The sequence below is a fragment of the Salmo trutta genome, chromosome 22 (genome assembly GCF_901001165.1).
Source record: "Salmo trutta chromosome 22, fSalTru1.1, whole genome shotgun sequence".
Classification (NCBI taxonomy): Eukaryota; Metazoa; Chordata; class Actinopteri; order Salmoniformes; family Salmonidae; genus Salmo; species Salmo trutta.
This window is the reverse complement of record NC_042978.1, coordinates 25,336,899-25,350,705: the sequence shown is the minus strand read 5'-3', so window position 1 is coordinate 25,350,705 and position 13,807 is coordinate 25,336,899. Positions and strand designations below refer to the sequence as shown.

The 13,807-nt window shown below is 47.1% G+C and overlaps 1 protein-coding gene across 1 annotated transcript; it reads left to right on the top strand.

Annotated features, from left to right (window-relative positions):
• The first annotated feature begins 2,132 nt into the window (after nt 1–2,132).
• On the top strand, nt 2,133–13,781 carry pfas (phosphoribosylformylglycinamidine synthase). The gene is given in 26 exon segments (XM_029707391.1): nt 2,133–2,256; nt 3,485–3,607; nt 4,934–5,069; nt 5,213–5,318; nt 5,436–5,634; nt 6,237–6,342; nt 6,453–6,593; nt 6,703–6,827; nt 6,925–7,053; nt 7,774–7,817; nt 7,819–7,912; nt 8,165–8,293; nt 8,444–8,674; nt 8,804–9,027; nt 9,133–9,375; nt 9,582–9,812; nt 10,062–10,242; nt 10,326–10,409; nt 10,558–10,713; nt 10,987–11,106; nt 11,245–11,390; nt 11,806–12,105; nt 12,189–12,303; nt 12,378–12,530; nt 12,683–12,823; nt 12,964–13,781. Coding segments are annotated over 25 exon segments (3,969 nt in total). The 5' UTR covers nt 2,133–2,256; nt 3,485–3,486; the 3' UTR covers nt 13,278–13,781.
• Nucleotides 13,782–13,807: the final 26 nt, after the last annotated feature.

The window sequence follows — 13,807 nt, the reverse complement described above, 5'->3', positions numbered from 1 at the left end:
TCTCTCGATGTGCAAAACTGATAGAGACATACCCCAAGCGACTTACAGCTGTAATCGCAGCAAAAGGTGGCGCTACAAAGTATTAACTTAAGGGGGCTGAATAATTTTGCACGCCCAATTTTTCATTTGTTAAAAAAGTTTGAAATATCCAATAAATTTCGTTCCACTTCATGATTGTGTCCCACTTGTTGTTGATTCTTCACAAAAAATTACAGTTTTATATCTTCGTTTGAAGCCTGAAATGTGGCAAAAGGTCAAAGTTCAAGGGGGCCGAATACTTTCGCAAGGCACTATATATATATATATATATATAACGAAACAAAGGGAGTGCCAGTCCTGCTGCTGCAAAACAGGAAGAGAGAGGGACCAATGACGGGACAGGATTCTGTGGACTGACACATATTAACAGCATACTGTATACCATACAACACTGACTCACCCACCCCAATGCTCTTACGTTTGCCAAAATTATTTTGGAATGTCATGTGAACTAGTCTTATTTGATTTTGATATTTGCCTTTATGGGGAATTATGTGCTGATTGAAGGTTGAACCACTGACCAACTAGACTAAAGCAGAAGATTATACTGTCTGCTCTGCACCCCTGTCCAGCGCTACATACACACACTCACACACACAAAACTGTAGTTTCCTCAATAATCTAGAATATCCGATGATCGATCAATGAGGAGGGAGAAAAGGTGAGGGAGAGAGTGATGCAGAGGTTGGAGAGTTGAGTGTTGTGAGGGGAGGGAAAGGAAAGGAATAGATGGGGGTGTGTTGTCCTATCTGTGGACTGTACAGTCACTGTAGTCGTGCAACTCTATTAATCATGTTGTGCATAATAAGTTTCTGAACACTTTCTTGTGTGTGTGTGGGGGGGGGTGTGTGTGTGTGTGTGTGTGTAGGGGCATCTGTGCAGTGTTGATGCAGTGTGCATGAGTGTGAGCAAATGTCTGCCTCCCCGCTTGTTGAGTGCACTTATATTGGACCTTAATCACTTTCTCCTACCAAACACACAGACCCCCCCCCCCTTTTAATCATGGACCCCGTCCCTCCATTTTACACTATCTTAGTCCTCCCCTACATATATTGAGTACTCCACTTAAATGTTCTCTGCTCACAACACACAAGAACTGCAACAGTCCACTAACCTCCATATTTCCTGGATTGACTGACCAGTCCTAACCATTGACTAGATGAACTCATTCGTATGATCTATAAACCAGTAGAACAAACTACACACCGTACCGCTCTTAACCAGTGCTTGCCAACAAGCAACCTGAGTCCTATCACCCAACCGGGTGCCTGCCTAGAACAAGACTGGGAGGGGTAGTCAGCGATGTCATAAAGATTATTCAGGAAGTGTATTTGCAGTTGGAGACAGATGGAATGGAACTCTTCTCTGTGAATGGAACTGAGACTGCGTCTGAAATGACTTCATGAAAATATATGGAGATCAGAGAATAGGGTACCATTTAGGATGGATGAAATGATTGGAGCAGCTGGCTCCCATGTGTACTTCCTGCTTCCTTATGACATCTCCTCTGTCCATTCCCTCTTCGTGTCACTAGGTGCCTGCAGACATGTAGCATGTGTGTGTTTTTGGGGTACGGGGTGGGTGGTTTTTGGGAGATTATGAAATACTGTGAGTGTGACGCTGTGAGATAATGCTCTGGGTATAAGTTGGCCATTAGACAAAGATCTAGGATCAGCTTACCCTCAGTGGGTCCTCAATTGAACCTTTATGGGCTGAAGATGCAAGACTGACTTCGGATCAGTGTCTAGGGTTGACTTCATCCTACGGTCAAGGGAACTGTCTGAGAGTATGTTTGTCACTGACAAAGAGAGAGGAGGAGGGTTGGAGCGGGATGAAATGTACATTGTTTCTTTTTTGTACCTTGTTTTAATTTATTAAATATATCTGAGATGGCAAGTCGTGTGTGTGCACTTCCTACTGGCCAGTATGTTAGGTCTATGTTGCCTATAATAAATGCAGAAAGGAAATCAGAAATATGGCACCAAGCTGTATTCATTAATCATTTTCATGGGCTTCTTCCTAATTTCACAAAGAAGGGAATTACAAACGTTTAAAGGAAAATGTACAATCAGGATCATACCAAACGTTTACAACAGAAGCACGCATGCGCCGTCTTCTCATCGTCGGTGTGTGGTGGCGAGTTTGGTGCGTCCTCACACACGTGGGGTGCTCTACTGATCAGTCATTCAGAAGAATAGCTACTTTTGGACTTGGAAGGTAAGCAGCCTTTTGCTAAGAAAGTTTTCCACTAAACTTTGGCCTTTATTTTACTCGTTGTAGCTAACTACTAGCTAGTGAACTATTCGTATTGAAATATCCAGCTAGCTGACGAATTAAAGCTAGCTAGCTAACGTTACTGTAGATAAGTTACTTACAAAGTTGCTATCTAGCGCTTTCAAAGTTTAGATTTGATGCCGTGTTATCTTGTGCACGATCTATTGTTGCAGGAAGTAGAAAACTCACTTATTTACGTGCCACGTTCTCTTACCCGTTAATTTGTTGATACAACAATCAAATCCGAGTTTGATTGTATTCTTTATTATTTTGTTAGCTAACGTTACTTAGCTAACCAAATTACTTACAATATTTCTGGCTAAATTGCTATCATAGCTAAAAAAGCATTATTTTCATATGGGGGACACTGGTTATCAGTTAACGAAATACCCCTGATAGAGCCCGAGCTGCATGCCTTGTGATGCAACACGCAAATAATAAAGTTGACCCATGTCCTGACTGATTACTTACTGAATGCACTGTATAGAGAGGAGTGGAGTGGGAATCAGCCTCATGATCCATATCCACTTAGCTACCTAAAGTGATCACCTCGTTCTACTCTGTATTTCTGTCTAGCACACATCCTCTAACTTGTTTTAACCTAGTAACAGTTGGGGCAGATTTTGCAATGCATAGAAAATGGCTGCAAGTTTAGCTGAACAACTAGGCTGCCTTGTCACAGACTAGCACTATATTCACACGTGAAAGTATCAGTGGACCTCAAATGCTACAGTAAACATTCCTTTGAGGGTGAGAGCATCGAGACATCTTTAGAACCCAAAGTGCAGTGTGTACCAACCCACACTGATAAGCCAACAGTTAGGCTACACTGACAGACACGTATTTGATCTCGCTCTAGTATGTTTGTATAATTTCCTGTGTTTAGCTGACAGACTGACTACAGTGTCACAAAAATACAACACACTCTGTTCTGGCTGCAGAGTTGACCTCTGTCCAGGGCATAATCAGGTCAAAGGTCAACACAGGGACAGATCTGGAGTAGGTCCTTATTGATTATAATGATTGTGTTTGATTTAAAGATGGTTAGTGTTAAATTACTCTTCTGTCATGTGGCCTCCACTATGTGCATGGTGACATATGTGCTATCTCACCTGTGGTTTTGAAATGCAGCTTAAACAATAAAATGATCCACTCATCTCCCCATCTCTAGTTATGGCAGTAGTGAGGTTCTACAGTAAGGAGGCTGAGAGGGGGTGGGTCTTACAGACTGCTGCTCAGCTTCACCCCCAGCTGTCAATCACCAGTGAGCTCTGCTACAATGTTGAGCTGACAGGTGAGTGTTTGCATAATGTATATGAGTGAAAGATATGCACAAATACTTAGGCTGACTGCCTGTTGTTCAGGCAAATAATAAATATGTGCACTCAGACTATCGGAAGGCCAAAGTTAGTTACTTTAAGGAGCAGTTCTCTCTCTGGGTCTAACCCCAAGAAGTTCTGGACAGTGGTGAAAGAACTGGAGAATAAACCCTCCTCACAGCTGCCCATGTCCCTTAATGTTGATGATGTGGTTGTTACTGCCAAACTAACCCTGAATCAGATGACCATCCTACCCATGCTAGATTACGGAGATGTCATTTATACAGTACCAGTCAAAAGTTTAGATAAACCCTTAAATGAGTAGGTGTTTCTTTATTTTTACTATTTTCTACATTGTAGAATAATACTGAAGACATCAAAACTATGAAATAACACATATGGAATCATGTAGGAATCATTGCGGTCCAACTCATCCCAATCCATCTCAATTGTTTAACACTTTTTGGTTACTACATGGTTCCATGTGTTATTTCATAGTTTATGTCTAAGCTATTATTCTACAGTGTAGAACATAAAAACCCTTGAATAAGATGAGTAGGTGTGTCCAAACGTTTGACTGGGACTGTGGATCGACAGGTAAGGGTGCTCTCGAGCAGCTAGATGTTCTTTACTATTCGGTCATCAGATTTACCACCAATGCTCCTTATAGGACACATCACTGCACTCTATACTCCTCTGTAAACTGGCCATCTCTGTATACCCAAATCAAGACCCACTGGTTGATGCTTATTAAAAAATATATATATTATGGCTCAACCCTCCCTAGCTGAGAGATCTACTGCAGCCCTCATCCTCACATACAACATCCCTTCTGCCAGTCACATTCTGTTGAAGGTCCCCAAAGCACACACATCCCTGGGTCACTTCCAGTTCGCTGCAGCTAGCGACTGGACAGTTTTATCTCCGTCTCTTATCTCCATCCAAAGACTCAATCATGGACACCTACTGACAGTTGTGGCTGCTTTGCGTGATATGTTGTCTACCTTTTTTCCCTTTGTGCTGTTGTCTGTGCCTAACAACGTTTGTACCATGTTTGTGCTGCTCGTGTGTTGTCGTGTTGTTGCCATTCTGTGTTGTCTTAGGTCTCTCTGTGTAGTGTTGTTATTATTTTTATCCCCTGTCCCCGCAGGAGGCCTTTTCCGTCCTGGTAGGCCGTCATTATAAATATGAATTTGTTCTTATCTGACTTCCTAGTTAAATGAAGAGGAGGGAAAAGTGTCTTCAGCAAATATTAGGCTCTCTAATTCTCTCTCCTCATATCCCTCCCCTTACTCCCCTAGGTGCTGAGTCTCTGAGTGTAGAGCAGAGGGAGGTGCTGCTGTGGCTGTTCCGCCCCGCTCTGCAGACAGAACAGCTGTCTGACACACCATACCTCACAGAGGGAGAGGGAGGAACACTAGTGGAGATCGGACCTAGGTACACACACTCACAAACACACACACAGTCACACACACTCACAAACACGAGGGCCTAGAGTATAGTGAAATGCTCAAATCAGCCCTTGCGCCCCGCTGTTGATATGTTGTGGTCTAATGTTTTGTTTGTGCTGCCCCCTGTAGGTTGAACTTTTCAACAGCATGGTCCACTAACGCTGTGTCCATCTGTCAAAGTGCTGGACTGACCAACGTCACCAGAGTGGAGCTGTCCAGAAGACTGCTGATACAAGTACACAAATACACAGATGCACACAATTTAGGTGCAATTCCTCAGGCTGCCATGTTGCACAAGGGGACAACTGGATCAATTCTAACTTTCCTGTCCCTTTCTCTCGCCTCTCTCTAGCCCAAGGATGGACAGAGTGAGACAGTGTTGGATGGAGAGGTGGAGAGACTGGTCAGCAGTCTCTATGACAGTATGACTGAGTGTGTTTACACACATCCCATCTCCTCCTTCACTGTGGCAACCAAACCACAGGAAGTGTTTGAGGTAGACATCCTGGAGAAAGGACGAGCTGCCCTGGAGACAGCTAACGATGAGCTGGGTAAGTACACCTGCTAATGTTAGATATCTCATCAGGTCTTCCATCTGTTCCTTCCTGTCTACCTTTCTTTCTTGTCTCACTCTGCTTCTTATGTCAGCTATCTCTTGTTGTCCTCTCTAACCTTTCCTTTTCCCTCCCCCTCTCTTTCGCCAGTCCTTCCCCTTATGTGGATAGGCCCACTTTGTCACATGACGTATAATCTAATGACATAGATGGTTGAAGTCACAGGACTGTGACGGTGTCATTGATTAGCTTGTATGTGTGTGTCTGTAATTACACTAAGGCACACTTTGTGTTTGTGTAATTAGATTATAGCATGCTCTGTGAGCAGTGATTTAACTGTTTGCAATATCTGCGTGTGTGTGTGTGTGTGTGTGTGTGTGTGTGTGAGATAAATTCAATCCCTCATACTTTCTGAGGGGCCTGTGGCGTTAAAGACTGAATAGTAAACTCACCCACATGAACAACCTTCCCTTGATATCTGTTAGTTTCTCATTTTTAGAATTGTGTTAATGTGAACAGCCTTGAGGACGTGAGCTCCCTGTTTGATCTGACGTGTTTCATTGTTGATCCAAATAACATATTCGTGTGTGTGTGTGTAGGTCTGGCCTTTGACTCGTGGGATCTGGACTACTACACATCGTTGTTCCAGAGAGTGAAGAGGAACCCCACCAGTGTGGAGTGTTTCGACCTCGCCCAGTCCAACAGGTAGGTGTGTTTTGTTGGTGGTGTACTCTTTAATCTTCCTTTTTTTTATTCATGTTTTGCTTCTGGGGGTAACTTTTTGCATTTCCTGTCTCTGTGCCGCCCTCCCTCAGTGAGCACAGTCGTCATTGGTTCTTCCGGGGACGTATGGTGATTGACGGACATGAGCAGAAGGACACTCTGTTCAGCCTCATCATGGACACCCAGCGTCATAGCAACCAGAACAACGTCATCCAGTTCTGTGACAACAGCAGGTAGGAGAGATGGTGTATGGAAGGACGCTTTTACAAAATGTCACACAATGATGGGGATTTAGTTTTTCTTTCCACATTTTACAATTCCATAGTGTGTGTGTTTGTGTAGTGGTATAAAGGGGATGGAGGTGGAGTGTGTGTACCCCAGAGACCCATGCCAGGCCAGTTCCTACGAGTTGAGACGCTCTGAAAGACATGTCATCTTCACTGCTGAGACACACAACTTCCCTACTGGTGAGAACATGCACACACTCACACACCCAGGCCAGGAGCATGTTACAGTTCTTTTATACATATATTTACACCTTCCTCCTCCTCTATGTAACCCCAGGTGTAGCTCCGTTCAGTGGTGCCACCACGGGGACAGGAGGGCGTATCAGAGATGTGCAGAGTGCTGGGCAGGGCGGGCATGTCATCGCTGGCACTGCCGGATACTGCTTTGGCAACCTCCACATACCTGGTGAGTGTCTGGAGAGATGTATGTCTGTACCTGCCGCTGTCTGTCGTGAGGATCATGGAAATGGCAGGAAACCTTGCATGAGTAAAAGATGACAAATTGTCCATCTCATCTCCCCATCCTCCTCCTCTCTCCCCATCCTCCTCCTCTCTCCCCATCCTCCTCCTCTCTCCCTATCCTCCTCCTCTCTCCCCATCCTCCTCCTCTCTCCCCATCCTCCTCCTCTCTCCCCATCCTCCTCCTCTCTCCCCATCCTCCTCCTCTCTCCCCATCCTCCTCCTCTCTCCCCATCCTCCTCCTCTCTCCCCATCCTCCTCCTCTCTCCCCATCCTCCTCCTCTCTCCCCATCCTCCTCCTCTCTCCCCATCCTCCTCCTCTCTCCCCATCCTCTCTCCCCATCCTCTCTCCCCATCCTCTCTCCCCATCCTCTCTCCCCATCCTCTCTCCCCATCCTCTCTCCCCATCCTCTCTCCCCATCCTCTCTCCCCATCCTCTCTCCCCATCCTCCTCCTCTCTCCCCATCCTCCTCCTCTCTCCCCATATCCTCCTCCTCTCTCCCCATATCCTCCTCCTCTCTCCCCCTATCCTCCTCCCCTCTCCCCCCATCCTCCTCCCCTCTCCCCCCATCCTCCTCCTCTCTCCCCATCCTCCTCCTCTCTCCCCTATCCTCCTCCTCTCTCCCCATCCTCCTCCTCTCTCCCCATCCTCCTCCTCTCGCCCCAGGTTACAGCCTGCCATGGGAGTGTAAGGGGGAGGGGTGGGAGTACCCCCCCCAGCTTTGCCCCTCCCCTGCAGGTGGTCATCGGAGCCAGTGATGGAGCATCAGACTATGGCAACAAGTTTGGAGAACCAGTCCTGGCAGGTACAGACACGAACAATGGAAACAATAGCAGCATCTGAAATTACACCCTATTCCTTATATAGTGTTGCTGCAGTACTTCAATAGTAGTGCACTATATAGGGAATAGGGTGCCATTTCGTACACACTAATCAAAAGTGGTGGAACGTATAGGGTTCCATTTCAGACTTAACCAGCCTTCCCTTCCTCATGAGTATGACATGTTTTTTGGAGTTGAAACCACAGCAGGTAAACTTGCTTTCGGTCTCCATCTAGGCTTTGCTCGGTCCTTCGGCATGCGACTGGCCAGTGGGGAGAGGAGAGAGTGGATCAAGCCAATCATGTTCAGCGGTGGGCTGGGCTCCATCGAAGATGCACATGTGAAGAAGGAGCAGGCGGAGAAAGGTGAGATCTTTGGTTAGAGCTGATTGGCGTAAGGTTAGTGGTAAAGTTGGGGTCAACACATGGAAATCATTTATTGACATTATAGGATTATTTTAAACATAGAATTAATGCCAGTCTGTGAAAACTGTTACTTGAGCTGTTGTTTGTCAGGAATGGAGGTGGTGAAGATCGGGGGTCCGGTGTACAGGATCGGAGTGGGAGGAGGGGCTGCCTCCTCTATCCAGGTGCAGGGTGATAACTCCAGTGCCAGAGACCTGGGGGCGGTGCAGAGAGGAGATGCTGAGATGGAACAGAAGATGAACCGGGCACTCAGGGCCTGTCTGGAAAGAGCGGGAGGAAACCCCATCTGTAGTATACATGACCAGGGGGCAGGGGGAAATGGTAAGAGAGTGTGTGACAAAGCTGGGGAACGGATGTCTGAGTTGTGATTGGTTGGGTGTTGGGTGTGTAGTTGTGATTGATTGTGTGTTGGGTGTGTAGTTGTGTTGGATTAATGTAGTTGTTTTGTAGGTAACGTGTTGAAGGAGTTGTGTGAGCCTGCGGGAGCTGTGATCTACTGCAGCAGGTTTAAGAGAGGAGACCCCACCCTCAGTGTGTTGGAGCTATGGGGGGCGGAGTACCAGGAGAGCAATGCCATGCTCATCCGCCAATCAGATCGCTCCTTCCTGGAGAGGGTGTGTCAGAGGGAGAAGTGCCCCGTTGACTTTGTAGGAAACATCACTGGAGATGGAAAGGTGAAGATGGGGGAGGAATCACAACTCAATGACATTTCTGTCATTTTACCACACACCTTTCCTTTGGTGTGAGTGATATTGATCATGGTCTCTCTCCATGTGTAGATAGTGCTTGTGGATGATGTGGGTGGTGGTAAAGGAGAGGACCAGACAGACAGGGGGCGCTGTCCTGTAGACCTCAATCTGGACTGGGTGCTGGGGAAGATGCCCCAGAAGGACTTTGTCATGGAGAGGATGACAACTGACCTGAAGCCTCTGTCTCTTCCCACTGGGCTGGGTGTAAGAGACGCCCTGGACAGAGTCCTACGCCTGCCCGCCGTCGCCTCCAAACGCTACCTAACTAACAAGGTGTGTGTGTGTGTGTGTTTTAGGGATTTCACTATCTCAGTAATGTTTGACCCTCACGTTAAAAACATTACAAACAGTAAATTAAGGCTGTTAGGTTTAGTAAATAAAATGTTTTTTTAGAGAGAGAAGCTCTTGAGTTCATTTTGTATTCTCTCTGTCTCACTACCTTCATCTCTCTCTCTTCTGTGTCTCCCTCCCTTTCTCAGGTGGACCGGTCCGTTACAGGTCTGGTTGCCCAGCAACAGTGCGTTGGTCCTCTCCACACCCCATTGGCTGATGTCGCTGTCGTCTCTCTATCTCCATTCGGCCTGAAGGGGGCGGCGACCGCCATCGGGGAACAACCAATCAAAGGTCTCGTTTCCCCGGGGGCGGGAGCTCGCATGGCCGTGGGGGAAGCGCTGACCAATCTGGTGTTTGCTGAAGTCACAGCCCTGAAGGTAATATAATATAACGGGCACGGTTAGAATCACAGCCCTGACAGGAACAGAAAATTATAGGCATGCAATGATTTCAATGACCACAGCAGAGATAATTAGGGTGCGCTGGCATTGACCACAGCAGAGATAATTAGGGTGCGCTGGCATTGACCACAGTCAGAGCCCTTCAGAAAGACCCAAAACAAACTTTTAGCGAACAGCAGCTCCGTGTGTGTGTGTGTGTGTGTGTGTGTGTGTGTGTGTGCTCAGGATGTAAAGTGCAGTGGTAACTGGATGTGGGCGGCAAAACTCCCTGGTGAAGGGGCATGTCTCTGGGAGGCGTGTCAGGCCATGTGTGATGTCATGGGTCAGCTGGGCGTGGCCATCGACGGAGGGAAGGACTCACTGAGCATGGCTGCTAGAGTTGGGACAGAGACTGTCAAAGCACCAGGTACTTTGTTTGTGTGTTTTGGGGGACAGGCAGTGTGTGTTTTAGTACAGTGTGTGTGGTGTATAAATCTGTTCTTTCTCTAGGTGCTCTGGTCATCTCTGTGTATGCTGTGTGTCCTGACATCACAGCTACTGTTACCCCTGACCTGGAGAACCCTGACGGCCAAGGTATGCTACTCACGCATACACGCACACACACTCTTGAACAGACACATTCACACTGCACATCACAATATTGACACAGCTCAACATTTAAACCTGTTCCTGCGTTGATTTCCACACACATACGCACACCTCTAACATTCCTCCTCTCCAGGCGTGTTACTGTGGGTTCCAGTGAATCCAGGTCACTACAGACTGGGAGGGTCAGCTCTGGCCCAGTGTTACGGTCAGTTAGGTGACCACTCACCTGACCTCGACCGCCCGGAGCTACTGACTGCCTGCTTCAATACCACACAGATCCTGCTACATGGTCAGTCACACTTTATATCAGTATGGCTTATATACTGTCACTGTACTGTCTGCTCAGTGTATCATACCAGTGTATTCTAGTCAGCAGTGTATCATACCAGTGTATTCTAGTCAGTAGTGTATTCTAGTCAGCAGTGTATCATACCAGTGTATTCTAGTCAGCAGTGTATTCTAGTCAGCAGTGTATCATACCAGTGTATTCTAGTCAGCAGTGTATCATACCAGTGTATTCTAGTCAGTAGTATATTGTAGAAGTGTGTTATGTGTGTTACAGACCGCCTGCTGAGTGCAGGACATGACATCAGCGACGGAGGGCTCATTTCCTGTCTGCTGGAGATGGCGTTCGCAGGGAATCGTGGGATAGAGGTGGACCTGCCCTCTCTGGGTGCTGGAGGTCAGTAGGACAGAACATTCTATAACTTTATTCAAACCCCTCAGGGGTAAAGACGGCATCAATATGCAGTATATACAACAGAGATCTCTCTCTTACCCTTCCTCTCCCCTTTCTGTCCCTCCCCCTGTCTTCCTATAGTCCTGGAGGTGTTATTCAGTGAGGAGTTGGGCTTGGTAGTGGAGGTGTGTGAGAGGGACGTGGAGAAGGTGTGTCAGAGGTACACTCACGCTGGACTACAGTGTCACCGCATCGGCACCACCCAAGGCTTCGGACCAGAGTCCATGGTGAGACTGACACACTATTTATACCACTATTGTTGGACTTGGATGATCATATAGGGCAGAATCCTATGTTAGATACTTAAGCAATAAGGCCCGAGGGGTGTGGTATATGGCCAATATTCCACGGCTAAGGGCTGTTCTTAAGCACAACGCAACATGGAGAGTCTTATTGCTATTATAAACTGGTTAGCAACGTAATTAGAGCAGTAAAAATACATGTTTTGTCATACCTGTGGTATTATGGTCTGATATACCACGGCTGTCAGCCAATCAGCATTCAGGGCTCGAAATACCCAGTTTATAATATAGAATTGAGCACTTGACTCAAACACACATAAATCATGCTTTGATATTAATGCTTTTTGGGGGATATTGTTTATTTTTGTTGTTAACATTGTCCTTCCTCTTCCTGTCTCAGGTCAAAGTTCATGTGGACGGACAGGAAGTGCTGAGCGACCGTCTGCCCAGCCTCCGGGCGTTGTGGGAAGGCACCAGTTTCCAGCTTGAACGCCTGCAGGCGAATCAGCTATGTGTACAGCAGGAAGAGGAGGGGCTAGCCACACGCACACAGCCCTACTTTAAACTCACCTTTGACCCCATGGAGAAACCCAGCAATAATGGTCTTGGTGCAGGCCAGCCTCGCGTGGCTGTGGTCAGAGAGGAGGGCAGCAACGGAGACAGAGAGATGGCCGTCTCTCTCTACATGGCTGGCTTTGAGGTACCGCGCACACATACACACACACAGGCATACATACACACACCTAATTTGTTTGAGACCCCACTCTCTCTGTGTTTGTCTAGGTATGGGATGTGACCATGCAGGACCTGTGTTCAGGCTCTTTAACTCTAGAGATCTTCAAGGCTCTGGTGTTTGTAGGAGGATTCAGCTACGCAGACGTCCTGGGCTCAGCTAAAGGTATGCACACACATACAGTATGTACACATACACGCATATTCTCTTTAACCCTGTGTGTGTCTGTCTCCTGATAGGCTGGGCTGCCACAGTGACCTATAACCCCCGGGCCAGGGCGGAGTTTGAGCAATTCCGGCGTCGTGACGACACACTGAGTCTGGGTGTTTGCAACGGCTGTCAGCTCCTAGCCCTGCTGGGATGGGTCGGAGAGGGGGAGGAGGGAGGAGGTGGTAGGCAAACCGTTTGGCTTTGGTGTCTACTTATTACAGTTTCTTCCCAGAGAGTGATTTACCAAGACAAGGATTCATTTGAAGACTGTCTTTTGAGTACTGTTCACTCAGACAGCCCCACTCACCCTCTTGCTGTGTGTTTGTCTCTGCAGAGTCTGATGTGGTCCTGACCCATAACCAGTCTGGCAGGTTTGAGTCGCGGTTCGTCAGTGTAGGGATCAAGGCCTCTCCTTCAGTCTGGCTCCGGGGCATGGAGGGCTCTGCCCTGGGCGTCTGGGTGGCTCATGGGGAAGGTACAATCTCTTAAAATAATCTTCAGCGTATCTAGCTTTATAGACAGCTATTGCAATTTCCCACATTGACATGATAAATGTTGGCTATGATGCACAAACACCAAGGGTCATCCAACTCTCCATCTTCTCCCTCTCTCCAGGTCTGGTTCAGTTCCGTTCCCCCCAGGTTCAGCAGCGTATCATCTCCTCCTGCCTCGCCCCCCTCCGTTACCTGGATGACACAGGCGCACCCACTGAGGTTTACCCCCAGAACCCTAACGGCTCTCCCCAGGGCCTGGCGGGGCTGAGCTCCAGGGATGGGCGCCACCTGGCCATGATGCCCCACCCGGAACGCTGTACCTTTGGCTGGCAATGGCCATGGGCCCCCAGGGAGCTCCAGAGCTCCCTCAGCACCACCTCTCCCTGGCTACGCATGTTTACTAACGCTGCTGCCTGGTGTAGTCATCAACAGTGAGGGAGCTAGCTAGACAACACAGCTCATTCGCACTGTAGTCCAACTGTGGAAATCAAAATTGGGCTTGGAAGTCAGTTGCACTGCTAAAATGGTCAAACATTCCAATTACTTCCCCACACCACTACATGTTATTCACTGTTCTGTTTTAACTGAACACTGTTACTCTGCTGAAATCAGTCTTTATGTTATTGTGACTTAAAATAGTATTTTCTCACACTGAAAAGAATTTGCAGATTGTTTTTTACATTCCAGAGAATCAATGCTGAAATAAAGCCCACCAATCACTGCACCGTGGTCAAAAGTATCTGATCAATCACTTGAGCTGTCTTTAACATTCCGAAGGTCACGCTACTACTAACAGAGTGTGTGATTGGTTCTCTGTTTATCACTGATACTGTTAATTATATTGGAAGATTTTGTAATTTACTGACAAATTTCCAAACGGTTTATGAACTGTTATTTTTCTATCAAACTGAGAACTAATTAAATACATTTCAAAATGTGGAGATGGAATAATTGATACAAGGATA